General features: G+C 46.0%; 4 protein-coding genes across 6 annotated transcripts; 2 read left to right on the forward strand and 2 right to left on the reverse strand.

Moving 5' to 3' along the window:
- Positions 1-320: 320 nt before the first annotated feature.
- rad51 (RAD51 recombinase) lies at positions 321-3,409 on the forward strand. Of its 2 annotated transcripts, none has more exons than XM_053491119.1 (9): positions 321-370; positions 1,101-1,187; positions 1,310-1,447; positions 1,540-1,657; positions 1,751-1,937; positions 2,039-2,152; positions 2,244-2,373; positions 2,464-2,585; positions 2,958-3,409. In XM_053491119.1, exons 2-9 carry the CDS (start codon positions 1,101-1,103, stop codon positions 3,079-3,081), a joined length of 1,020 nt encoding a protein of 339 aa, XP_053347094.1. In that variant the 5' UTR covers positions 321-370; the 3' UTR covers positions 3,082-3,409. The 2 variants fall into 2 exon arrangements, with proteins under 2 accessions (XP_053347094.1, XP_053347093.1); XM_053491118.1 differs by lacking the exon at positions 321-370 and adding an exon at positions 715-924.
- A 90-nt stretch (positions 3,410-3,499) lies between these two features.
- Positions 3,500-12,935, reverse strand: rmdn3 (regulator of microtubule dynamics 3). Its single transcript, XM_053491116.1, has 13 exons — positions 12,393-12,935; positions 12,146-12,302; positions 11,933-12,064; positions 11,754-11,839; positions 5,330-5,538; positions 5,113-5,215; positions 4,977-5,037; positions 4,801-4,876; positions 4,584-4,661; positions 4,332-4,430; positions 4,154-4,207; positions 3,993-4,076; positions 3,500-3,901 (listed from the first exon to the last, which is right to left on the reverse strand). Exons 1-13 carry the CDS (start codon positions 12,586-12,588, stop codon positions 3,833-3,835), a joined length of 1,404 nt encoding a protein of 467 aa, XP_053347091.1. The 5' UTR covers positions 12,589-12,935; the 3' UTR covers positions 3,500-3,832.
- Positions 12,936-13,183: 248 nt separating this feature from the next.
- On the forward strand, positions 13,184-18,993 carry zc3h14 (zinc finger CCCH-type containing 14). 2 transcript variants are annotated; one of them, XM_053491109.1, is made up of 17 exons: positions 13,184-13,363; positions 14,137-14,179; positions 14,281-14,395; positions 15,670-15,710; positions 15,859-16,018; positions 16,150-16,438; positions 16,517-16,671; positions 16,817-16,917; positions 17,028-17,168; positions 17,271-17,342; positions 17,422-17,581; positions 17,668-17,849; positions 17,957-18,104; positions 18,199-18,335; positions 18,469-18,554; positions 18,658-18,764; positions 18,859-18,993. In XM_053491109.1, the coding sequence occupies exons 1-17, from the start codon at positions 13,319-13,321 to the stop codon at positions 18,860-18,862; spliced, it is 1,986 nt and encodes a 661-aa protein (XP_053347084.1). In that variant the 5' UTR covers positions 13,184-13,318; the 3' UTR covers positions 18,863-18,993. The 2 variants fall into 2 exon arrangements, with proteins under 2 accessions (XP_053347084.1, XP_053347086.1); XM_053491111.1 differs by having other exon boundaries at positions 16,520-16,671.
- A 57-nt stretch (positions 18,994-19,050) lies between these two features.
- Positions 19,051-25,266, reverse strand: eif2b2 (eukaryotic translation initiation factor 2B, subunit 2 beta). The gene is made up of 8 exons (XM_053491117.1): positions 24,976-25,266; positions 23,321-23,441; positions 21,619-21,770; positions 21,311-21,474; positions 21,134-21,229; positions 19,636-19,773; positions 19,485-19,551; positions 19,051-19,232 (listed from the first exon to the last, which is right to left on the reverse strand). Exons 1-8 carry the CDS (start codon positions 25,145-25,147, stop codon positions 19,075-19,077), a joined length of 1,068 nt encoding a protein of 355 aa, XP_053347092.1. The 5' UTR covers positions 25,148-25,266; the 3' UTR covers positions 19,051-19,074.
- Between the last annotated feature and the right edge of the window lie 535 nt (positions 25,267-25,801).

Raw genomic sequence — 25,801 nt, forward strand, 5'->3', positions numbered from 1 at the left:
AGAGACATTCTGTACAACTGTGTGTGTGTGTGTGTGTGTGGCTTCAGATATAATAGGAGTGTGATGGGGTGCAGATACTTTTGCTTGCATGGGGAATTGTAATATAGAGAATAGTGAAAGTCAGTATGAACTTCATTAGACACGTTATTAATATGAAATATTATTGAAAAAAAATAACAATATGTGTTTTTCTGCCTTTAATTTGAAATAATTATCATTTTATGTAATAACAAGAGGGAGCATGTTAGGTAACCAAGTTGGGCGGGACTTTCGTGTTTGCGTCATGACGTCATGACGCCAGACGCGTACGTAGGCTACGTCTTGCGTCGAGCGGGAAAGTTCATTCTAAGCTCGGCTTGTTTTGGAGAAGGTGAGATTTCGGAACTCTGTCTATGTTTTATTCGTTTTAAACTCATCATTGTCTTTTCTTTTGTCCTGTAATAGATTACAAAGTGAAAATTAAGTCGTCGTTGTGAAAGTTTAATTTTTCAGCTGACAAACTCGCTTGTAGTCTCGTGAAGGGAGATGTTTTAGTCAACAACTACTTGTTTTTTTTCATTAGCATTTAGCAGCGATTTACTAACTAAACTTTACATTATTGCATTTATTGTTAATCGCATCGGTATTATTAGTCACATCGTTAACGTTACAAATGTGAGAAATTGTGGAATGTATTCGTCAACACGGGCCGTGTATTAAATGTATCCGTGCTTTCTATGTAGGTGCACTAGATAGGGAGTGAAAAACAACGGCGTGCGCTGCGCTACGTAGTGCACAGTTCGGCTCCTGGTGAACGTTTTGAGATACGGCCCGGCGCTCTGGGGGCCATCTTGTTTTTTTTTTGCATAATATTACCGTTAATCCAATCACATCGCGCGTATCTCACCTGATTACCATATCGGAATATATCTCTGCTCATTAAAGGTTTAATCTGCATACGTCTGTCACGTGATTTAAAGAGACCGTACCAATTTAAGCTCTTGATGTTATCTATGCACACTTATATATGTGTGTGTGTGTGTGTATTATATTGACAGAATGGGATTTGTGGGAGTTTGTATTAAGTGTGTAAAGTTGTAGTGTGTGTGTGTGTGGTGAAGATGGCGATGAGTGCGAGTCGAGCGGAGGTAGAGGCTGATGTCGAAGAGGACGAGAGCTTCGGCCCACAGCCCCTGAGCCGCCTGGAGGTATGACGTCATCGTCCATGATTAACACACTGACACACACACACTTTGTGTTGTTAGGAACCTGAGTAACGCAGTGGACCTTGTAGTTGAAGTGTGTGTGTGTGTGTGTGTGTGTGTTGCAGCAGTGCGGTATCAGTGCGAGTGACCTGAAGAAGCTGGAGGACGCCGGGTTCCACACCATCGAGGCCGTGGCGTACGCGCCGAAAAAAGAGCTGCTGAACATCAAAGGCATCAGCGAGGCCAAGGCTGACAAGATCCTGGTGAGGAGCGGAAATAAACGCACCCCTGGAAAACTCTCTCTTCCTTTCTTCTCTTTGACTTGCCCTGTAACCGTGTGTGTGTGTGTGTTTAGGGCGAGGCAGCGAAGCTGGTCCCGATGGGGTTCACCACCGCCACAGAGTTTCACCAGCGCAGAGCCGAGATCATCCAGATCTCCACCGGATCTAAAGAGCTCGACAAACTGTTACAGGGTGAGGTGACAACACACACACACACACACGGTTTAGTTCCACCACCCTGTTTGTTAATCCTGCGTGTGTGTGTGCGTGTGTGTGTGTGTGTAGGCGGTATCGAGACGGGCTCCATCACGGAGATGTTCGGTGAGTTCCGTACAGGGAAGACTCAGCTCTGCCACACGCTGGCGGTGACGTGTCAACTCCCCATCGATCAGGGCGGGGGCGAGGGCAAGGCCATGTACATCGACACAGAGGGAACCTTCAGACCCGAGAGACTGCTCGCCGTGGCCGAGAGGTCTCACACACACACACACACACACACACTCGTCATCAATAAACTAGTCTGTTCAAGAATTATAAAAAGAAAAAAAAATGTACCTTGTGTGTGTGTTTCAGGTACGGACTCGTGGGCAGTGATGTTCTGGACAACGTTGCTTACGCGCGAGCGTTTAACACGGATCATCAGACTCAGCTGCTCTACCAGGCTTCAGCTATGATGGCCGAGTCCAGGTACCTCTCACACACACACACACACACACAGACATTACAGCGTCACTACGGTGAGAGATGGTATCCCTCTAAGCTCCTCCCCCTCCCTCAGGTATGCCCTGCTGATAGTGGACAGTGCCACGGCGCTCTACAGGACGGATTATTCGGGTCGGGGCGAGCTCTCGGCCCGTCAGTGTCACCTGGGACGTTTCCTCCGCATGCTGCTGCGTCTCGCTGACGAGGTCCCTCACCCAGTCTTAAAACTCTCTTACTGTGGTTCACGGTAGTGACACACTGAGCTTGAGCTGATCCTGTGTGTGTGTGTGTTACAGTTTGGCGTCGCGGTCGTGATCACCAATCAGGTGGTGGCGCAGGTGGACGGGGCGGCCATGTTCGCCGCTGATCCGAAGAAACCCATTGGGGGGAACATCTTAGCACACGCCTCCACTACCAGGTAACACCCCCATACTCCTCCCCCCCCCAAATCACTGTACACCACTCGTCCCAAACCACATCCCCTTAATCACTAAATGTAGGGCCCTGTCCCAAACCACATCCCCTTAATCACTAAATGTAGGGCCCTGTCCCAAACCACATCCCCTTAATCACTAAATGTAGGGCCCTGTCCCAAACCACATCCCCTTAATCACTAAATGTAGGGCCCTGTCCCAAATTTCACCCCCATAATCTCTTAAATGTAGAGCTGTGTCCCGAATCGCGCCTTCAGTGGTCTGCACCCTTTGATTTACTCTATAGGGCCCCGTCCTAATCCACACCCCTGATCATTGTATATTCCCTGCTCACTCTGCTGTCTCTCGTCCCTCAGGTTGTACTTGAGGAAGGGTCGCGGCGAAACTCGCATCTGTAAGATTTACGACTCGCCGTGTTTACCCGAGGCCGAGGCCATGTTCGCCATCAACGCAGACGGAGTAGGAGACGCTAAAGACTGAGGCTGTGTGTGTGTGAGAGAGAGATGGACAAGAACAGAAACACGGTGATGGGTGCACTCGTGTGTGTGTGTGTACACTCTCCTTTAAAGATGAAGACACTGTTAATGCTGCTGTCAAGTGTGTTCATCATCCAGAGCGGAGTGTGTGTGTGTGAGAGGGAGGGACCGTGCCATCTACTGGCGCACATGTGTGTGTGTGTGTGTCAGTTTACTTTTGTTTATTTGATGTAAAGATAAATACTACATTTCAGTTCTTTCTTACTGGTTTCCTTTGTACTGTACTTTATTCTTTCTGTACATAAAAGTATTAAATATTTTATTGCTCATCATGTGTGTGTTTCCTTATTTATTTTTAAATGCATTTCAGGATGTGCAGCCAGGCCCCGCCCATATCATGATTGACAGGTTAAAAAAAAAGCCACATGTTCTTTAGAGACTTTATTTTATTCCCTTTATTAGTAAGACACACACACACACTTCACATGGAATGGTTTACATTTGAGAGCTCACTTCTCTCTCTCTCTCACACACACACACACACACACACATGTGTTTATATGTCACACACACACACGAGTGACGTGCCGGCGTATGTTAATAAATAAAAGATCAATAGAGACGAGCAGCACATGTCAGTTATCACACTCCACCTCATCTCTGGTCATGTGACCACAGACAGGAAGTGACATCAAAGGGATTACAGAAGGTGTCAGTAGTTTTGGAACGGGAGTGATTGCTCTCTCTCCACAGCCTTACAGCCGCTCATCTGGGCTGTCAATCAAAGCCTGTAGCTCCGCCTCCACCACAGACAGACGTGCCTCCTGGGGGAGGAGTTAGAATTGTTTAAGTGACCTAAAGTAAACTTCATCAGAGGTTAACACTGATAGATAATGACAAACTGAGTGTGGTCACCTGGTGGGGTGTGATGGTGGGCGTGGCTAGTGCCAGGTGCGCCCACTTCCTTGCCTCGGGGGCGTTCCCTAAATCCTTATGGCACTGAAATCACACAGAGGAAGAAGGTTTAAAGGAGAAACGACAGAGAGAGAGACGTGAGAGATGAGAGAGACGTTCACCTTGGCGATGTAGAGTCTCACTGCTCTGGAGAATCCTGGCTTCAGTTCCTCCGCCTACACACACACACACACTTGTGTCTAGAGGTAAACGGGTCGTTTCTATGGTTACAGTTATCTAGTTACTTTTATATATTTGGTTGTTGATATGAGTGTGTGTGTGTGTGTGTGTGTGAGAGACCTTGAGGAAGTTCTCCAGAGCTTGGTGTAGAGAGGAACATGGAGGAGTTTCATACACAGCAGCTGCTGCTTTCTGCTCCATCCAGGACAACCTGCTCATCTACACAGAGAGAGAGAGTGACGTCATCCATGTGTGTGTGTGTGTGTGTGTGTGTCTCATCTGCCCTCTAGTGGTCATCACTGGTAACGCTCCAGATGTATAATAGAAAGGTTTTGCTTACAGTTTTTTTTTTACACACACACACACACACACCTCATAGCACCAGCGGCCCAGAAGGTAGAAACACAGCGGCTCGTCATGTTTGAGAGCTAAAGCGCGATCCAGGTGTTCCTAAAACACACACAACTTTATTTAGTAACAATAACTTGACTCATGTAGTACAGTGTGGAGCCCCGCCCACTATATAAACTCTCACTCCGCCCCCTGTTTCTGTATATTAACCCGCACACACACACACACACACACTCACCTTCAGTATGTGGCTGCTCTTTAGTTTACTGTGCATGCTGTCACACTGCGCCGTCTGACTGCTCAGCACCGCAAACCTTCTCACACACACACACACACACACACACACACACACACAGAACTGCTTAAGAACTTTGTCCATTCACCTTTAACTCTGTGTGTGTGTGTTTCTCCTACCACTTATAACACTCAGCGTTTAGTCCGTTCCTCTTTAGCGCCATCTCCGCCTCATCGCGACCTGCAGCGTAAATTTAGCAAATTATTATTCTGAAAAAGTGTGTGTAAGAGTGTGTGTGTGTGTGTGTGTGTTCACCTTGCTCTGCGTAGCTCCGCCTCTCCTCCTCGTCCTCCACATGCTCACACATGTCATTGTAGGCCCGAGCCAGTCGCCATAGAAACTCGGCATTATCACTGTACTGAACACACACACACACACACACACACACACACACACACAAACACGGAGCTCTGTTATTAAATCTGCATGGTGATAAACACTGTTATTATAACCAGCAGTGTGATCCAGTCACCAGAGGTCTGTTCTCCCTCAGCAGATGGAATCCCTCAGTTTTTTTCCCAGAATCCCCGGCGTTAAGGAGGTCACTCTGGGTCAGCAGCAGGGCGAGGTCAGGACTTATCATCGCTTCTTCATCGCCGTCCACATCGTCTTCATCAGAGCGCGTCTCATCCGGCTGGAGAGTCAGGACTGTGGCACAGCTACGCCCCTCATCGTCATCGTCTGGAATCACATGATCACATGACCGTTACTCCAGAGTTACTTTAATGTTACTATAATGTTACACCAACGTTACTATAACGTTACTCTAATGTTACTCCAAAATAACTCCAATGTGGAGCCGTTACTCCAACATTACTTTAACATTGATCCAAAGTCGCTCTTATGTAGATCCATTACTCCAGCGTTACTTTAATGTTACTATAATGTTGCTATATTGTTACTCCAATGTTACTTCAACATTACCCCAACGTTACTATAATGTTACCTCAGCGTTACTTTAATGTTACTCAAATGTTACTTCAACTTTACTATAATGTTACCCCAACGTTACTATGTTACTCCAGTGTTACACCAACGTTACTATAATGTTACTTCTCATCGGTTCATTCATAAAGTTTTGCTGACGAAGCTGCTTTTTTCCGAGCTCCGCCAGACTGACCAATTTTTCTACTTTTTCGTCCCCTTACGAAGAGTAAACATATAACAGATAAGTATTTCATACTACCTTATAATATATTCACTCGAAACGCGTGTTATATCGTTTTCGTATAAGTTTATTTCGCATAAGTTTTAATAGTTTTGCAGCACACCGCTTCTAGCCGGCTTTTCATTAGCATCGCTAGCCCGTTAGCCCGGCTATCACAAGTTCGTTTACGCTCTTTCGCACCGGTTATTTCTATTTTTAGACACCATGTCGGTTGGGTCTCTGCCCCTGTGTGCAGGTGAGGAGACATTGGAGCTGCACTCGGTGGACTTGGAGATGGAGGCCGTGGAGAAGCTGATCCGCGACCTACAGGTGAAGCTGGCCCGGCTACAGCAGCGGATAGCCACGCTGGAATCGTCGCGGACCGACGCTCACCTGTCCCAGGTATATTCTCGGCATGAGAATTCTCCGACAACCTCTACTCCGCGTGCTTCTCTGCCCAGGTCCAACGCACCGAGGACGCAGCCCGCCCAGGTTTCCTTCACCCCGGCGCCGGGATACCACGAGGCCTGGATACTGCAGCAGCGGAAGACGCGCGCCAAGCCCCGGGCGAGGACCTCTCCTCCTCCGCCACCACCCGTCTTCGAGATCTCAACCCGAAACCGCTTCGCTCCTCTCCGTGAGACGGCACACGACGCGCTGGTCATCGGAGACTCCATTGTCCGGCACGTGCGTGCTACCACAGCTAAAGGTAAGGCGTACACGCGCTGTTTACCTGGTGCACGTGTTCTTGATGTTGCTGCACAGGTGACTGCGGCCCTGAGGAAGAACATTCGAGCTGTGGTTCTTCATGCTGGCACCAACGACATCAGGCTGAGGCAGACGGAGATCCTAAAGAAGGATTTCAGGAGCCTGGTCGAGAAGGTCCGCAGCACATCACCCACGACAAAGATCGTCGTATCTGGACCACTTCCGACATTTCAGAGAGGAATCGAGAGGTTCAGTAGATTATTTGCCTTCAATGAATGGTTACAATCTTGGTGTCAACAACAGAGATTACCCTTTGTTGATAACTGGAATGTTTTCTGGGAGCGTCCTAGGCTCTACCGCACAGATGGCCTGCACCCTGGCAGAGCTGGAGCAGCGGTCCTCTCTGACAACATCTCCAGGACATTACGAACCATCTGACTTGCGGTAAGTCATACCTCAGATTCTTTAGATATCAGCCACAATACAACCCACCATACTAATAGACGCACACACATAGCTTGTCCTATAGAAACTGTGTCTGTTCCCCGAATAGTGAGAAAAAAGAATAAATTCGTTAAATCCAGCCGAAACAATCTGGTAACCATTAAACCAGAAAAAGGCCAAATAAGTAATCGAAGTCTACCTCTAAAGGTTGGACTTCTCAACATTAGATCCCTTACGCCTAAAGCACTTATTGTTAATGAAATGGTATCAGATTATTGCCTTGACGCACTCTGCCTCACTGAAACCTGACTTAAACCAAATGAATATATTGGTCTGAATGAGTCTACTCCGTCAGGATATTTTTATAAGCACGAGCCCCGTCTAATTGGTCGCGGTGGTGGTGTCGCCACTATCTACAAAGATGTACTCACTGTTACTCAGAAAATGAGGCCCAGGTTTAACTCGTCATTAATGTTGCACTTAATGAAATACATAATAGACCCGCGCTATATTTTACTCTGGCCACCATGTACAGACCCCCAGGGCCATATGCCGATTTTCTTAAAGAATTTGGACATCTGCTATCAGACCTACTGGTTAACTCTGACAAAGTGTTGATAGTAGGTGACTTTAACATTCATGTAGATGATGCTAACGACACTTTAGCCCTCGCATTTATGGACTTACTAAATTCCTTTGGGGTTAAACAAAATATAAATGGAGCAACTCACCGCTGTAATCATACACTAGATTTAATTATATCTCATGGTATAGATGTCTCTAATATAGAGATTTTACCTCAAAGTGATGATATCACAGATCATCACCTCCTGATATATACTCTACCCGTAGAACAGATTAGCTGTGTCTCTCCACGTTATCGATTTGTTAGAAATATGAATCCGACTACTAAAGACAGATTCACAAGTAATCTACCGGATCTGTCCCAAATTCCTATTAGACCCCTAAATGCAGACGATCTAGACGAAGTGACCAGCAGCATGGGTACTATTTTTACCAGTACATTAGACACTGTTGCTCCCATCAGATTAAAAAAAGTCAGAGATAAAACACTTGCTCCTTGGTACAATAGTCATACTCGCGCCCTAAAGAGAGCAACCCGTAACCTTGAGCGAAAAAGGAGAAAAACTAAATTAGAAGTTTTTCGAATTGCGTTTAAAGACAGTATGTGCAGCTATAGACGGGCTCTAAAAACCGCTAGGACCAAGCATCTTAGCCAACTGATAGCAAGAAACCAAAACAATCCCAAGTTCTTATTTAGTACAGTAGCCTGCCTAACAAAACCTAAGATGCCTGCAGAGAGTACTCCACAACATTTTAGTAGTGAAGATTTTATGGACTTCTTTAATGAAAAAATCGATAGCATAAGGAAGAAAATAACAGAGGTTCAACCTCTAATAGCATCTCATGATCTAGTTCAGCCTAGAGCTTCACATTTAGATTTTCAGTGCTTTACAGGTATAGGACAGGAAGAGCTGTATAAACTTATCACCTCAGCTAAATCAACAACGTGCCTGTTAGACCCAATACCAACCAGATTTTTAAAAGAAGTGATGCTTACAGTTGGAGAGCCACTTCTAAACATTATTAATTCTTCATTATATCTAGGTCACGTCCCTAAACCTTTGAAGCTGGCAGTTATTAAGCCGCTTCTTAAAAAATCTAATTTGGACGCGAATGAAATAACAAATTATAGACCGATTTCAAACCTTCCGTTCATATCAAAAATATTAGAAAAAGTAGTATCAGCTCAAATATGCACATTCTTGCAGGAAAACAACATCCTAGAAGAATTTTTTTCAGGTTTCAGGCCCCATCATAGTACACTAGTTAAGATTGCAAACGACTTGTTTTTAGCTTCAGACCAAGGCTGCATCTCAATACTAGTCTTACTTGATCTAAGTGCTGCATTCGACACCATAGATCATAATATTCTCATAGACCGCCTACAAAATCATATAGGTATTCAGGGGCAGGCATTAAAATGGTTTAGATCATACCTGTCTGATCGATACCATTTTGTAGATCTAAATGGAGTACCGTCTGATGTAATGCCAGTGAAATATGGGGTCCCACAAGGGTCAGTTTTAGGACCTCTCCTGTTCTCAATTTACATGCTTCCCCTGGGAAACATCATTAGAAGGCATGGGATTAGTTTCCATTGTTATGCTGATGATACCCAATTATACATCTCAACAAAACCAGATGAAATACCCAAGCTGTCTAGATTAACAGAGTGTGTCCAGGACATAAAAGATTGGATGACCAATAACTTTCTTTTACTAAATTCAGATAAGACAGAGATATTGCTCATCGGCCCAAAAACCAGCACACAACAGCTTTCACAATTCAGCCTGCGTTTAGAAGGATGTACTGTTACTACTAGCTCAACAGTAAAAGACCTGGGCTTGATATTAGACAGTAACTTGTCTTTTGAAAATCATATTTCCAATATCACAAAAACAGCCTTTTTCCATCTTAGAAATATTGCCAAACTTAGGAGCATCCTATCCGTATCTGATGCAGAAAAGCTAGTTCATGCATTCATGACCTCCAGACTGGACTATTGTAATGCATTACTAGGTGGTTGTCCTGCATCCTCAATAAACAAGCTACAGTTAGTCCAAAATGCAGCCGCCAGGGTTCTCACTAGATCCAGAAAATATGATCATATAACACCTATATTATCATCCCTGCACTGGCTACCTGTTCAATTTAGATTTAATTACAAAATAGTACTACTTACATACAAGGCTTTAAATGGTTTAGCTCCCTCATACCTAACTAGTCTTTTGATACGCTATAATCCACCACGTCCCTTAAGATCACAAAACTCCGGACTTCTGGTAATTCCCAGAATTTTAAAATCTACAAAAGGGGGCAGGGCATTTTCATATTTGGCTCCAAAGCTTTGGAATAGCCTTCCAGACACTGTTCGGGGAGCAGACACGGTTTCCCAATTCAAAAGTAGGCTCAAGACGCATCACTTTAATCTGGCATACGCGTAACTCATCCCATAACCTCATACTCCAGTACACCTTTCCTGAATGGCAACTACGCTAATTCTCTCCATCTTTTCTGTATTTTTCTACCCATCCTGAGACATCTGGAGATTGTGCCAGCTTCAGTAGACAAAGGCCAACCCTGCGAGGTTTCTAAGGCATCTTGAGAAGGACCAGCTCCAGCTAGATTCTGCTTTATGATGGCTGGAGCTACACATCCTGCTCCTGTGCTTCCAGTGATCTGACCCCATCTGCCCTCTGCACCTACTGCTGAACTGAATCTACACAACTTCTGATATATTGAACTTTCACCTGCACAACACACTTAATGTTATTTCTATCTGTTATCACCCAGATGAGGATGGGTTCCCTGTTGAGTCTGGTTCCTCTCAAGGTTTCTTCCTATTGCCATCTCAGGAAGTTTTTCCTTGCCACTGTCGCCGTCACCCTTGGCTTGCTCATCAGAGACATTTCATTCATCATTCATTCATTTCATTATTATCTAGACACATTTTTCTCACACATACACACTTCCAAATATTTTCTTTTCTTTTCTAAAAAAAAAAAAAAAAATCTTTAATTTTTTTTTGTGAAGCTGCTTTGGGACAATGACCATTGTTAAAAGCGCTATATAAATAAAATTGAATTGAATTGAACTTCAAAATTACTATAATGTTACTCCAAAATAACTCCAATGTGGAGCCGTTACTCCATTACTTTAATATTGATCCAAAGTCACTCTTATGTAGATCCATTACTCCAGCGTTACTTTAATGTTACTCCAATGTTACTATAATGTTACTATAATGTTGCTATAATGCTACTCCAATGTTACTTTAGCATTACTTTAATGTTACTCAAATGTTACTTCAACATTACTATAATGTAACAGTGTTACACCAACGTTACTATAATGTAACAGTGTTACACCAACGTTACCATAATGTAACAGTGTTACACCAACGTTACCATAATGTAACAGTGTTACACCAACGTTACCATAATGTAACAGTGTTACACCAACGTTACCATAATGTTATGGCAAAATGTATCTAATTACAAAATGTAATCTAGTTACGCCAAACTTGCTCAAACCTTACTCCAGAGTTACTCTGTTCTTCTAACGTTACTCCAACATTGCTCGAATGCTACTCCACAGTGATTTGAACGTTACAATAATGTTACTTTACATATACTTGAATCTTGCAATAATGTTACTACAGATTTACTCAAATGTTGCACTAACACTAACATCAGAGTTAATTTGCCTACAAATTATTAACTGAATGTTGCTCTTACATTACCATTACTCTGATATTACTCTAGAACTACTTTAGCCTTCTAACGGCATATAAAAAAACACCTCGTCTACAGTTGTGTGTCTAACACGCTAACCTGATCTTTCAGTGCTGTCCTGCGATGACCTACGGTATGAGCACTAACACTACAGTCTCACGTTACTCACACGTGTATCTAACACTGCAGTACTGTACTGTACACTCCAACACTCTAACTCTAACATGTGTTATCTGACTAACACACTCTACACATGCACGTGTGTGTGTCTCTCTCACCCTCATCATCCTCGTCCTTGTCCTCGTCCCGGTCTGTCTCACGGTCCGTGTAGTCAGACTCAGCCGTCGAATAAGCTGTTGTGTATCTACACACACACACACAGAGAGACGTCAATCACCAGCTATACAGATGGTGGGTGATTACTGCAGTCTGCAGGGGGCGTGGCAGTGTGGCGTACCCGCCCTCGCTCCGGCTGCTCATCCCGTTGCTGGCGGTGAAGTAGATGGAGCTGGAGCTCATCGAGTCCGAGCGCTCCCTCGCCAGGAAGTGGCGCCGCCGCCGTGACCTCTGACCCTCCTCCACTCCTCTCCTATAAACACACAGATGAATCAGTAAACACACACACACACACGATGATGAGTGTATGTTGAGTGACAGGTGGCGTCCTGACCGCACGTCCTCCACGATGGTGCCGGCGATGTCCTTCAGTCCACTCCTCAGCTCGGCCACTTCGGCACGCAGCGTGGAGACGCTCGTCATCACCTCGTCCAGCGTCTTCTTCAGCTCGGACTGCTGCTCGAGGGTTAGCCCGCTCAGCGCTAGCACCACTACTCACACACACACACACACACAGTGTGACTGACAGTACTGGCTGTATGTATACATGTCATCATGCTCTGGTGATCCCGCCCCCTCACCTCCTCCGTCCTGCCCCAGGGCCACGCCCCCTCTCCTGTCCACAAACCCTGCAGCGCTCCGGGTCGCCACTAGGGGCCGCTCGAGTCTCCGCCTCCTCCGCGTCATCTCCTTAATGATCAGGAACGCGATTAACCCGGTGCTGAGCGTCACACCGACACCGAGCCCGATCAGCCCGCTCCGGCCCAGGGAGCTCATCTCCGACCCAATCTCAAGAAATAAGCCTTTATAAAACTAATAATCACACCATAATAATACAGTTTAACGCGTCAAGCTCCTCACGCGGGGCGCGCGTGCTCCGTCTCCTAGCAGCAAACCCGCCTCTAGTTACGTAACGTCTTATTTATTACCTGCTGTTTTATTTATTTTTTACCAAAAAAAATAAAAACAAAAATTCTTAATTAACGTATTTTTTTTTTTTAATAAATTACTAATAATAAAAAGCGAATCGATTTCCTTCACATCATCATCATCGTCCTGAGCTCGCGCGCTGACTGTTTACCCCGCACGCGCACGCTTCTTCTTCTCCTCCTCCTTCATCAGCTACACTTCCGGATACTAAACCTCCGCCTGCTTCAAAAAAAAAAAAGGAAAGAAATCCCTTAACTCGGACATTTACAGGAAACCTCTAAACACTTTCGCTTTCCACTGTAGTGTGAGAATGAAAAAACAATACATAGAATACGAAGCCTGTAAACAAGAGGCACATCACCGCCATCTAGCGTCCTGGAGGATAAGCCTGTGTACACGCGCATGCGCACTGTGTCATTACCCGAGAGAACGACTGGTTCCTTTGTGCGCCTGCGCAGTTCTGATCTCCCGGACTAAGCTAGCTGTAGGGGAATCAGTGCTGAACAGTGTTTATTATAACATTATATAATAACGTCACGATTTACTTCGGTTTTTTTTCACTTATGCGGTAATTCTGATGTCAGAGATGGAAATCGGGACAGAAATCAGCAAGAAAATCAGGGTTTGTTTAATATCCTCAAACACCCGGCTAATTTAACGCGCTTAGCTTTTAGCTTAGCTTAGCTTAAACTCGCTAGCCAGCTAAGTACTGCTGTGTAGATGTGGTTGTAAGAGTGTTATTTAAATAGTATAACATTATACATAAATATCAGTTTATAGTGTTGTTTTATGTTGAACCTGCAACTTTAAATAACAACATGCTAGTTCATTGAAAGTAATGCTAGCTCTCCTGTTACATTGTGTGTGTGTTGTAGTGTTTTATCTCTTAAAACCTGTAAGAGCTTCTTATTCCATTAACGCACTCCTCACAAGCTATAAATGTGTGTGTGAGACAGAGAGAGAGCAACAGGTTATCATTTAGGCAGGTTATATGCTATATTGGATGTAATTAGCCTGGTGTGTGTGTGTGTGTGTGTGTGTGTGTGTGTGTGTGTGAGAGAGAGAGAGAGAAAGACAGACAGACAGACAGCTCAGATGATCAGATCGAATCAGATTCTAACACTCAGACTGTAACAGCAGTAAATGCTGAGAGGTGTCCCACAGGGCTTTGCTTTGGGTCCCTTGGCGTTCCATCTCATTCTGTTTAATCTGTTGTTTTAGAGACAAGGGGAGCTTGAAAAGGGTCAACCTGACCCTGAGATTATCTCAGAAAGCTGTATTTGTCCTCAGACACACACACACACACTGCACACGGTTTAGACTGAGGTGTAGATGACAGTGTAAATACACAGTCAGGTTACACTTGAAACCTTTCTAATGTGTGTGTGTTTTCAGGCGGCCATCAAAGGGAAGCTACAGGAGTTGGGAGCGTATGTGGGTAAGTTCTTTACACACACTGTGTATTGTTTGTGTGTTTTAAACTCTGTGTGCGCGCACATGCTTTAGCATGTATCTAAGTGTGTGTGTGTGTTGTTGCAGATGAAGAGCTCCCTGACTACATCATGGTGATGGTGGCAAATAAGAAGAGCGCTCAGCAGATGGCTGATGATCTCTCACTGTTCCTGGGCAGCAACACCTACAAGTTCACTGTGTGGTATGACGACCACTACACACATCTACACAACCACTAAAAAACTAAACAACAACTTCACAACAACATAACCACCAAACCACAGGTACACAACCACTAAACTACGGTTACACCACTAAACTATGGTTACACCACTACACAACCACTAAACTACAGGTACACCACTAGACAATCACTAAACTACAAGTACACTACTAGACAATCACTAAACTACAAGTACACCACTAGACAATCACTAAACTACAGGTACACAACCACTAAACTTCGGTTACACCACTACACAACCACTAAACTTCGGTTACACCACTACACAACCACTAAACTTCGGTTACACCACTACACGACCACTAAACTTCGGTTACACCACTACACAACCACTAAACTTCGGTTACACCACTACACAACCACTAAACTTCGGTTACACCGCTACACGACCACTAAACTACAGGTACACAGCTACACGACCACTAAACTACAGGTACACAGCTACACGACCACTAAACTACAGGTACACCGCTACACGACCACTAAACTACAGGTACACCGCTACACGACCACTAAACTACAGGTACACCGCTACACGACCACTAAACTACAGGTACACCGCTACACGACCACCTAACTACAGGTACACCGCTACACGACCACCTAACTACAGGTACACCGCTACACGACCACCTAACTACAGGTACACCGCTACACGACCACCTAACTACAGGTACACCGCTACACGACCACCTAACTACAGGTACACCGCTACACGACCACCTAACTACAGGTACACCGCTACACGACCACCTAACTACACGTACACCGCTACACGGCCACTAATCTACACGTACACCGCTACACGGCCACTAATCTACACGTACACCGCTACACGACCATTAAACTACAGGTATACAACCTCTATGCACTATGACCACTAAGCAGCTACACAACCACTACACAACCACTAAACTACAGGTACACCACTACATGACCACTAAACAGCTACACAACCACTAAACTACAGGTATACCACTACACTACACGACTACTAAACATATACATCAATAAACTTCAGGTAAACCACTACACAATCACTAAACAGCTACACGACCACTAAGCAACAGCTACACAACCACTACACAACAGGTGCATAACCGCTATACAACCACTACAGCTACACAACCACCACACACCTCTCTCAGTACATCAAACTGCTGATTATTTCTCCATCAGTGATGATCACATGTGATGAGTGACTTCATGTGAGATGTGATTGTGTGTTACAGGTTACATGGAGTGCTGGAGAAGCTCCGATCAGCTGCAGTGGGTACGACACACACACACACACACACACACACACACACACACACACACAAATCATTCTAGCATGAGGCCTGACCCAGTGAGTAACAGTTGCAGATGGTGATAGATGATCAGTGTGACTGTCTGTCTGAACTGTGTGTGTGTGTGTCTAGAGCCCGCCCCTCTCCGGCCTAAACACCCCCCCTCTGAGACCAGCACGTCCAGCCGAGACGAACGCAAAGGGGAGGAGCCTCGAGCGCTCACGGTGTCCAGCTCACGCTCTGATCGGCTTGAAGGACGAGTGTCTAGCTCCGCCCACGAGCACCATAGCAGGTATTTATATGACTGTTACTGTGACGCGTTCATACACACACACACAGAAACACACACACTTACCTGATCACACAAACACTCACGCATAAAAAAACTTTGTAGCGAATTTAGATTGTGTGTGTGTGTTTCAGGAGAACGTCCTCAGAGCGCTCGTCCTCCAGACTGACCTCCACCGTGAAGCCTCTGCCCGAACCCTCAGCCGAAGCCGTCATCGACATCAAACCCGACCTGGAGGACGACGACCTCATCGCCGTCGACACGAGGATCGCGACCTCCGTTAAGCCCCGCCCTTTATCTTCCCGCTCAACCACGCGGGGTTCGGGAAGATCAGAGGAGAGCTACCGGTCGTCTGAGGTCATGAGAGGTCAGGAAAGGTCGAGCGCTGTTTACGAGCGGAGCTACAGACAGGGGAACAGCAAGGTGAGGAGTCCCTCATGAATATTATAACTACGCTGTTGAATATTCATGAGGTTCGTGCTGATTGGACGTGTCTCTCAGCAGGAGGACGTCTCGCGTAAACGGAAAGCCCCCGTGGCGAGCTCTGTGGTGCGGATTCAGAAAGGGCACGAGCAGGTGTACGAGAGCGAGGAGGACGAGGAGGAGGAGTACGGCATCCCCAGTCGCGTCTCCCTCCCGCCCAAACCAGAGCGCAAGTCCGTCCCAGTTAATGACATCGTTAACAATTAAAGAGATCAATCAGCATATCGTCTTAACTCTGTGTGTATGTTTGTTTTTTTAACATGTAGTTCAGAAGTTCAAACTGAAACGTTGTGTGTGTTTTCTGTGGTGTCTCCTCAGACCGTCCCTCCCTCCAGCGAAGCAAGCCAATAAGAATCTGATCCTGAAGGCCATTTCTGAGGCTCAGGACTCCATCAGCAAGACCACAGCTGTGTACACCCGTAAGACACACACACACACACACACACACAGGATAAGCCCACGTTCTCCTTCCCCGTCTCATAATCTCACTGCTGTTTGTTTGGATGCTGTCCCCATGGCGACCGCACAGTCCCCCAGAGACAGATGGTTCCCGTGGCTCCTCGAACGCGCCTGGCGAGCGACGAGATGAACAGAGCCGCCATCCGATTGGTCCAAGAGCACCTGCATGAGCTCCTCCCACAGGAAGCACAACCACTCGCCCACCCAAACGGTGAGACTCCGCCCCTTTAAAGGCCCAGTGCATTGAAGATAAGTGAGTTAATAATGGATTTTATTATATAATCTGTCTCCCTGTCTCTCTCTGTCTCCTCAGTCCCTTCTCGGTCTTTGGCGTCGCGACTGCAGCAGGATCTCCCAGACGACGAGAGCAGAGAGCAGCAGTTTGGTAAGATTTCAGTCTGTCTCTTACACACACACACGTTTTAACCAGCGTGTCTCCATCATGACATCACTTCCTGTTTCAGAGCTGCAGCTGCTGGAGACGGCGAGACTGAAGTCTCTGGACACTCGCTCCTTCATCACCAGAAGACCAGAGCTGGAGCAGAACCCGCCGATCCGGAGCCGACTGGACGCCGCCCATCAGGAGGAGGCCCCGCCCACCGCTCCACGTACCGTGCAGGCCAGGTGGGCGGGCTTTTCATGCTTCTGTACAGCACCTGTATGACAGGATGATGATGATGATGATGGTGTGTGCTCCTCTTCCTCCTCAGAGAGAAGCCCGAGTGCAGTCCGAAGTTCATCGTGACGTTGGACGGCGTCCCGAGTCCCCTCGCCGGTCTCGCAGAGCACGACGTGGACACCGACTCCGCCCCCGTGACCTTTGACCCCTCGGCCGAGGACGCCCCGCACAAACTGCTGCACGCCGGCATGACCCCTGACCTCTCGTACGACGGTGAGGACTAAAACCGGACTGTCTGATCATGTGACGCTCGTACGCAATATTCACTCTACTTTCATCTTTCTCCTCTGTCCATGTCCACGTCTCTCTGTCTCTCTCAGATGAGGGGATGATGTTGGAGGGAGAGGAGCAGATGGAGGACGAGCCGGTCCAGGCCAAGAGACAGAAGGTTCTGGAGCGCTGCAGGTTCTGGCCGGCGTGTAAGAGCGGAGACGAGTGTGTGTACCACCATCCTACAACACAGTGCAGGTCCGAAACACACACAGTATCATGATTTAAAAAAGATTTATTAAAGTAATGTGTGTAACCTTGTGTGTGTGTGTGTGTGTGTGTGTGTGTGTAGGACATTTCCCAGCTGTGTGTACGGAGAGAAGTGTCTGTTCATCCATCCTAACTGTAAATACGACAGCAAGTGTTCCAAACCCGACTGTCCCTACACACACGTCAGCCCCAGAGCGCTGCAGCAGCCTCCTGCACCAGGTGTGTGTGTGTGAGAAACGCCGTTGTTATTGTGGAGCCGATCGATGATAAATATTTTTTCGATGATGAAAATTTGTTTTATATTATAAAGTTATTTTCTTCACAATGAACTCGTGTGTGTGTGTGTGTGTAGCAGCAGCAGCTCCTGCTCAGTCCAGCAGTGTGTGTCGGTTCTTCCCCAAGTGTAAAAGGACAGACTGTTCATTCTACCATCCCAAAGTAAGTACACTGGATATACTGTGTGTGTGTGTGAGAGAGAGAAGACTTGTTTTGTATTGTTTGTCAATCGTGTAACACGTGTGTGTGTGTGTGTGTGTTGTAGCCTTGTCGCTTCGCAGCACACTGTACCCGTGCCGGATGCACCTTCTACCATCCGCCTGCCCTGGTGCCGCCCAGACACGCCCTCAAGTGGAGTAAAGCACAGGCCAGGTAACGTACACACACATTCACTCAAACACACACACACACACTTTTCCTTCATGCCTTTATTTACACCCCCGTGTGTGTGTTTTTTCTCCCACAGCTGAACAGGACGCTCGTCTCCAGCACCGCCGAACCTCAGGATCTTTTTCTTTAGTTTTTAATTCTATTTTTGAACGTGTGTGTTTTTGTAGACCACCTCACCTCGTTTACTGTATTAAAGACGACTTTAAACAAACTCTGGTGTTCAGTGTGTGTGTTTATGCTGTGAAATGATGCAGACGGAGACAGTGTGTGTGTTTGATGTGTGCGGTTTTATTCAGAGCTCGTGGTCCTCGGGGTGGTACAGCTCGCTCATCAGGCGGTAGATGTAGGACGGGGCGTTACCACCAATGTTGGAGATGAACAGCGTGATGAGCTCCGGGGGAACGTAGTCAAACACGGGGCAGTGGGCGTTCACCTTCGACAGGATCTCACCTAAAACACACACACACACACACACACACACACACACACAGTGTTAGAGTAATGCTGCACGGCACGCCGCAATAGAAACTAAACCACTCGTCAATATTTATCCATGTAAACAAATTACAAACCCCTACTAATGACCAAGAGCCCCTACCTACTAATCAGCTTAAAACCCTGACTGAACCCCCTAACTAACCCTAACAAACCCTTTTACAATCCTGTATAGATATACATGTGTATATGGGGGTGTGTCTGTACCTTCGGTGAAGGGAAGAACCTCGTGCGGAGAGACGAACTTGTGGAACGTGTCCTCTTCGTTTGGAAACTGAGCAGAGAAAAAAGACAGACCGTGAGCACAAGGGTGACACGTGGTCATGATGTCATGACTTACCCTGGTCGTCATGGTTACCTGAGGTGAGAGTTTAAACATGGCGGCGCACACGATGAGCGGAGTGGAGTGGTGTTTGGCGGCCAGCGCGAGGGTGTGTGTGCCGTTTACTGCCCGCAGTCCTCCGTTCGCCAGGACTGTCTGCGTTCCGATGATCACCTGACACACACATTTTACACACACACACACACACACACACGTTAGAGCTCATTAGGATGTACTGCCGGCTGCTTTGAACTGGCAAGAAATGAAGGGATGAACAAACAATTTTAAAAATACAGTTGCAAGCAACGATGAGCGGGCCCAAGCACCTTGCACCATCGCCCACACAACCTGTGAGATTTTTGAGCTGTTGACCTGCACTTAAAGGGGACGTACTAACACCATGGAGACATGATGGTAGAATAGGGGGAATTTCATATTAAGATCTCTCTTTAAAAAAAAAAAGCATCAAACTATGATGTCACACTGTAATGTCGCAAAGAAAGTTATTAAACACTTTTTAGCGTGAGTTTAAAACATTATCACGGCTGACCCGTTTGAAATATTAAAAATCCCTACGCAATTTTGCATCCTCGATGTCTTTAGATCACATCGGCCCGGTTTGGTGGCGATCATATAAATTCCCTAGGGGGAGTAGATCAAAATCCATCAGGTGCGTTTTGCAAACGAGTCAAAATACCTGACTTCCCGTTGAGTGGAGACCAGGACATGCAAAGTGAAATTTGTTTAACTTAATGAGCTCTAAATGTGTATCTGGTTTTGTGTGCAACTGTGCAACAGCAAAATTTCGTGTCCAGGTCCCAGAATCTCTCCTAATGGCAGTAGTTTTTGACAATGCTAAGATCTCCCAAGAGTCCCAGATCCTTGGAGGGAAAAAATCCTTAGAAGAACAAGAGGGACCTCAAACACTACGACATAGGGCTGATTTTATAGTGCTTGGGCCCTAAAGAGAGAAAGAGTGTACGGAAAAACAACAACCAGGAAAATAGAAAGGGTGAAAGAAAACTCTTTGTGGTGGTGGTAAAAACAGAAAGGGTGAAAGAAAACTCTTTGTGGTGGTGGTGGTATCCCTCCATCTGTCTATCCCTCCCTTCCACCCTCCATCCCACCCTCCCTCTCACCCTCCCTCCCTCCCTCCCTCCCTCCCTCTCACCCTCCCTCCCTCTCACCCTCTCACCCTCCCTCCCTCTCACCCTCCCTCCCCCTCACCCTCCCCCTCCCTCCCTCCCTCCCTCTCACCCTCCCTCCCTCCCTCCCTCTCACCCTCTCACCCTCCCTCCCTCCCTCTCACCCTCCCTCCCTCCCTCTCACCCTCCCTCTCACCCTCCCTCCCTCCCTCCCTCTCACCCTCCCTCTCACCCTCCCTCCCTCCCTCCCTCTCACCCTCCCTCCCTCCCTCTCACCCTCCCTCCCTCTCACCCTCCCTCCCTCTCACCCTCCCTCCCTCCCTTCCACCCTCCCTCCCTCTCACCCTCCCTCCCTCTCTCTCACCCATCCTCCCTCTCACCCTCCTCACCTTGTTGACTCGAGACATGACAGCAAAGATGGCGGCGTCTGGAATGACGGTGGTCTCGATGCCGTCTCTCGACAGACTGGTGGCCATCTCATGACCCTGAGAACCACACACACACACTCAAAATCCGGCGCTGCAGCACTACACCATTCCTGCAGCAGGGAATTGTGGGTAAAGTACCTGACAGAATGGCGCACACTCTGCCACGATGACGTGGAACTTGCGCTTGCGAGCCGCGTCCTTGAGAAAGGCCTCGACTGTGCGTGAGCGGCCGATGGTCATGATCACCTCGTTGGAGTGGATGTGCTCCAGAGCCTGCATGGCGATGTTATCTGTGGTGCCCTCTGTATATACACGACAGGAAATAGATCAATAATAAACATGATACTTCAATAAAGTAATGTATAGGTTATTTTTATTAAGATGGAATGATACAAGTTTTCACATACTCTGTGTGTGTGTGTGTGTGTGTGTGTGTGTGTGTGTACCAAGCTCAGTCAGCAGCTCGTTGATGGCCTCGATGACGTTTGCTTTAAGTGAGCTGAAGTGAGTCCTGAAGTTTTCTTCACTCGAGCCGCCGGACGTCAGCAGCTTGTGCAGGGACTCCTGCTGATCGGCTTCTTCACTGCTGCCACAAAACCTACACACACACACACACACAGGGTTTATATGGGCGTTGTAGGGGTTTAAGTTTATAGGGGTTTTGTGGGGTTTGTAGTGGTTTGAAGAGGTTTGTACAAATGTGTTGGGTTTATAAAGGGGTGTGTGAAGGGGATGTGCTGGTTAGTAGGACTTTGTATCGGGGTAGCGTGGGTTTTTTAAGGAGTTTGTGCGGGTTTTTATGGGGTTATTGCTGGTAAGTAGGGGTTTGTAAAGGGGTTTTTGTGGGGTTTGTCAGGGGTGCTGGTTAGTAGTTTGTAAGGGGGTTGTGCTGGTTAGTAGAAGTTTGTGTGAGTTAGGAAGAGTTTATAAGGGGGTTTCTGTGGGTTAGTACGGGTTTGTAAGAGGGATTGCGCGAGTTAGTCAGATTGGTTTGCATTTTTAAGAAGTTTGTGCAGGTTAGTAGGAGGTTCCTAAGAGGGTTTGGAAGGGTTAGTAGGGGTTGGTTATGTGCAGATTAGTGGGGTTCTTGGGGGTTAATAGGGGTTTGTGCAGGTTCGTAGGAGTATGGGCGGGTTAGGAAGAGTTTATAAGAGGGTTTTTGTGGGTTAATGAGGGTTTGTGCAGGTTAGTAGGTGTTGAAAAGGTTTGTTCAAATGTATGGGGATTCAAGTAGGATTATAAAAGGGGGTTTGTGCTGGTTATTGGAGATTTGTAAGGGGGTAGCATGTGTTATGTTTAAGGGGTTTGTAAGGGTTAGTAGGAGTTTTTGTGCAGATTAATAGGGTTTTTTTGGGAGTCAGGTGTGTAATGGGAGATCCTGGGGTTTATTAGAGGTTTGTAAGGGGGTTGTGCAGGTTAGCAATTATGGGGGGGTAGCATAGTTTTTTGCAGGTTAATAGGGGTTTGTGCAGGTTGGAAGGGTTTTGTTTTTGACTCAGTAGGCGTTTAGGGGTTTACCTGGCTTCGGTGGTTTGTTGGGGATAGTAGGAGTATGTCAGGGGCTTAGTAGGGGGGTGTAGGAGGGTTTGTGCAGGTAACCAGGGGATTTTAAGGTAGTTTGTAAGGGTTAGTAGGGTTTTGTGCAGATTAGTAGGTTGGGGTTAGTACAGGTTTGTAGTGGGTAGCGGAGGTTTTTAAGGGGTTTTGCTGGTTAGTAGGGGTCTGTAAAGGGGTTTGTGCAGTTTAAGAGAGGTTTGTAAGGGGGTTGTGCTGGTTAGAAGGAGTTTGTGTAGGTTAATATGGGTTAGGGTGTGTGTAAGGGTTAGTAGGAGTTCATTAAGGGTTTTGTGCAGATAAGTGGGTAGGGGTTCTTGGGGGTTAGTAGAGATTTGTAAGGGGGTAGTGTCAGTTTGTGCAAGTTTGTAGTAATTGTAGTTGGCATTTTGGCATTTGTACTGGTCTGAACCCAACAGTCTTCCTTTATTTGTTAGCTACATTAGCTGCATAGCTAGTAGGCAGAAAATGTAATGAAACACACAACACACACTGAACATGCCTCAGAGGATTTAGGTTAAAACACACACTGGGTATGTTGCGCGCGTGTGTGTGTGTGTGTGTGTGTGTGTGTACAGGACACACTGTCCGTACCTGGCATATTCCTCTCGGATGATCTTGAGCACTCTGCGGATCATGTTTCCAACCGTGGTCTCTGAGGGCTGAGCGGCTGTCATTCTCCTGCCTTCCTTACGTATGATCTCCATTAGGTCACCTGCACACACACACACACACACACACACACACATACATACATCATGACATGGTTATAACACTCACTCACACAAAGGAACACATCCTTTAGAAAAAAAAGTTAACATGAGTAGAAAGTGAAAATGAATAATGGCTAACTAACATTTTAATAACAGTATAGTTTAAAAGATCTAGAATCTTCTAGAAAGAACTTTAAGATCTACAGAGATGTCAGTGCATTACATATTGAATACTATGTTTATTATATACCTGAATTATGAACCAATTTTATTGAGTTGGGACAAAACTAATCACACCCCTGTGTTTGTCTTGACCTCAATAATGTACAGCGCCATATTCAGGAAAAATCACAGAACGTCAGTTTTTCAACCAAAAACAGTAAAGGGTGTGTTTTCTCCGAGTTTACCCAAATCCACAGGTTCAGTTGTGTGATTAGTTTCGTCCTATCACACACCAGATCTGAGATCCGAGCTCCTCTGTGTGTGTGTGTGTGTGTGTAAGTGTGTGTGTGTGAATTGTGTACAGAATGTATACAGTGAAAGCTAGTTTATGTTTAAGCAGCTATGAACAGTCTCTCTCTCACTGGCCTGAAGTTATATATCTAAATTAATGAGGCAAAAATAAACTGTATGGAAGTGTAAACTCCTTCATCCTAAAGATGTCGGAAATTGTACAGTAACAGTGTTGTAGCGTTTATGGTCGTAGATGTACAAAAGGCTGCACTCCCGCTGTAACTGTACCTGTAACATGACTGTAACAGATACATTACTGTACCTGTAACACCACTGTAACTGTACCTGTAACACCACTGTAACTGTGCCTGTAACATCACTGTACCTGTAACATCACTGTAACTCTACCTGTAACTGTAGCATCACTGTAACTGTACCTGTACCTGTAACATCACTGTAACATCACTGTAACTCCACCTGTAACATCACTGTAACTCTACCTGTAACATTACTGTACCTGTAACATCACTATAACTCTACCTGTAACATCACTGTAACTCTACCTGTAACATTACTGGACCTGTAACATCACTGTAACTCTACCTGTAACATCACTGTAACTCTACCTGTAACATTACTGGACCTGTAACATCACTGTAACTCTACCTGTAACATCACTGTACCTGTAACATCACTATAACTCTACCTGTAACATCACTGTACCTGTAACATCACTGTAACTCTACCTGTAACATCACTATAACTCTACCTGTAACATCACTGTACCTGTAACATCACTGTAACTCTACCTGTAACATCACTGTAACTCTACCTGTAACATTACTGGACCTGTAACATCACTATAACTCTACCTGTAACATCACCCTACCTGTAACCCATGTTAAAAAGTAATCACAAATAGTTGTGAGCCACTGCGCTGCACTGATGTAACATACTGACGTCACACCGGGTTACAGGAGCCTGACAGGTAAAGTCTAATCTCCACACTGATCCTCCTGACCAATCAGAGCGCAGTGTGAGAGAGTGGGTGGGTGAGTGGGCGTGGTCAGGGCGGTGACAGACCGGCGCTGCTCCAGCGGGCCTGCGCGGTGATCCTTCGCAGTAATGCCGCGGTGTCGCGCGCTGTCTCCGCCGAGCCGCGCGCTGACCCGGAACCGCTTCCGCTGCGCTTCAGCTCGGCCAGGAACGCCTCGATGCGCTCAGACAGATCGGTCTCTTTATCCGCTCCCGGCATCTTCACTGTCCGCTCACACACACACACAGGAACAACAAACACTCCGGGAGAGAGATAACAGTCTGATCTCACACACACACACACTCCCGTGCGTAGAAACTGTCAGCTTACTTCCGGTCTATTTATCAAACATATTTCAAATTAAAAGTCCGAGAAACATCTGCGGTTACGAGACTGAATAAAATTAATTGTACTGAAAATACAGATGATTACCTACTGCATTTTAATAAGTTCTAATCTAAAGTAATTAACCTTTAAATGTGTGTTAAATATGGTGAAGACTAGGAAAGCTAGTGAACCTCACCACAGACCGCGTGCAGCGTCAGTTAAATAGAACAAGCTGGAGACATTTCAAAATAAAGGTTCGGGGTGGCAGTTTATTAAGACGAGCAACTGAGTATATAAATGCTTTATTAATTATTACTATTTATTTATTATTTAAAAAGATAAAAACTGAAATTACATAGTAATAAAACTCACGTGACCCAGGCTAGCTACAAAAATTACATTTATTAAATATATTTTTTATTTACATAAATATAAAACTAAAGGAGTTATTAGATACCTGGGCTTGTTCATTAACAGGTATAAATAAATAATAAAATACATCGATACCTTTTTTGCCTGAATAATTTAATTAGTTAATAATAAAGA

The sequence above is a fragment of the Clarias gariepinus genome, chromosome 2 (assembly GCF_024256425.1).
Source record: "Clarias gariepinus isolate MV-2021 ecotype Netherlands chromosome 2, CGAR_prim_01v2, whole genome shotgun sequence".
In the NCBI taxonomy this organism is placed as follows: Eukaryota; Metazoa; Chordata; class Actinopteri; order Siluriformes; family Clariidae; genus Clarias; species Clarias gariepinus.

Bases quoted from the DNA above. Each gene is read 5' to 3' on its own strand.
- rad51 (XM_053491119.1), top strand. From the start codon at position 1,101: ATGGCGATGAGTGCGAGTCGAGCGGAGGTAGAGGCTGATGTCGAAGAG. The intron at 2,153-2,243 runs GTACCTCTCACA...CCCCTCCCTCAG, and splicing joins GCTATGATGGCCGAGTCCAG to GTATGCCCTGCTGATAGTGG. The intron at 2,374-2,463 runs GTCCCTCACCCA...TGTGTGTTACAG, and splicing joins TGCTGCGTCTCGCTGACGAG to TTTGGCGTCGCGGTCGTGAT.
- zc3h14 (XM_053491109.1), top strand. From the start codon at position 13,319: ATGTCAGAGATGGAAATCGGGACAGAAATCAGCAAGAAAATCAGG. The intron at 15,711-15,858 runs GTACGACACACA...GTGTGTGTCTAG, and splicing joins GCTCCGATCAGCTGCAGTGG to AGCCCGCCCCTCTCCGGCCT. The intron at 16,918-17,027 runs GTAAGACACACA...GCGACCGCACAG, and splicing joins GACCACAGCTGTGTACACCC to TCCCCCAGAGACAGATGGTT.
- eif2b2 (XM_053491117.1), bottom strand. From the start codon at position 25,147: ATGCCGGGAGCGGATAAAGAGACCGATCTGTCTGAGCGCATCGAGGCG. The intron at 21,475-21,618 runs GTACACACACAC...GTGTATATACAG, and splicing joins CGAGCTGCTGACTGAGCTTG to AGGGCACCACAGATAACATC. The intron at 19,552-19,635 runs GTAACCATGACG...TTCTCTGCTCAG, and splicing joins TGTTTAAACTCTCACCTCAG to TTTCCAAACGAAGAGGACAC.
- rmdn3 (XM_053491116.1), bottom strand. From the start codon at position 12,588: ATGAGCTCCCTGGGCCGGAGCGGGCTGATCGGGCTCGGTGTCGGTGTG. The intron at 11,840-11,932 runs GTACGCCACACT...GTGTGTGTGTAG, and splicing joins AGCAGCCGGAGCGAGGGCGG to ATACACAACAGCTTATTCGA. The intron at 5,539-11,753 runs GTGAGAGAGACA...ATGTGATTCCAG, and splicing joins CAAGGACGAGGATGATGAGG to ACGATGACGATGAGGGGCGT.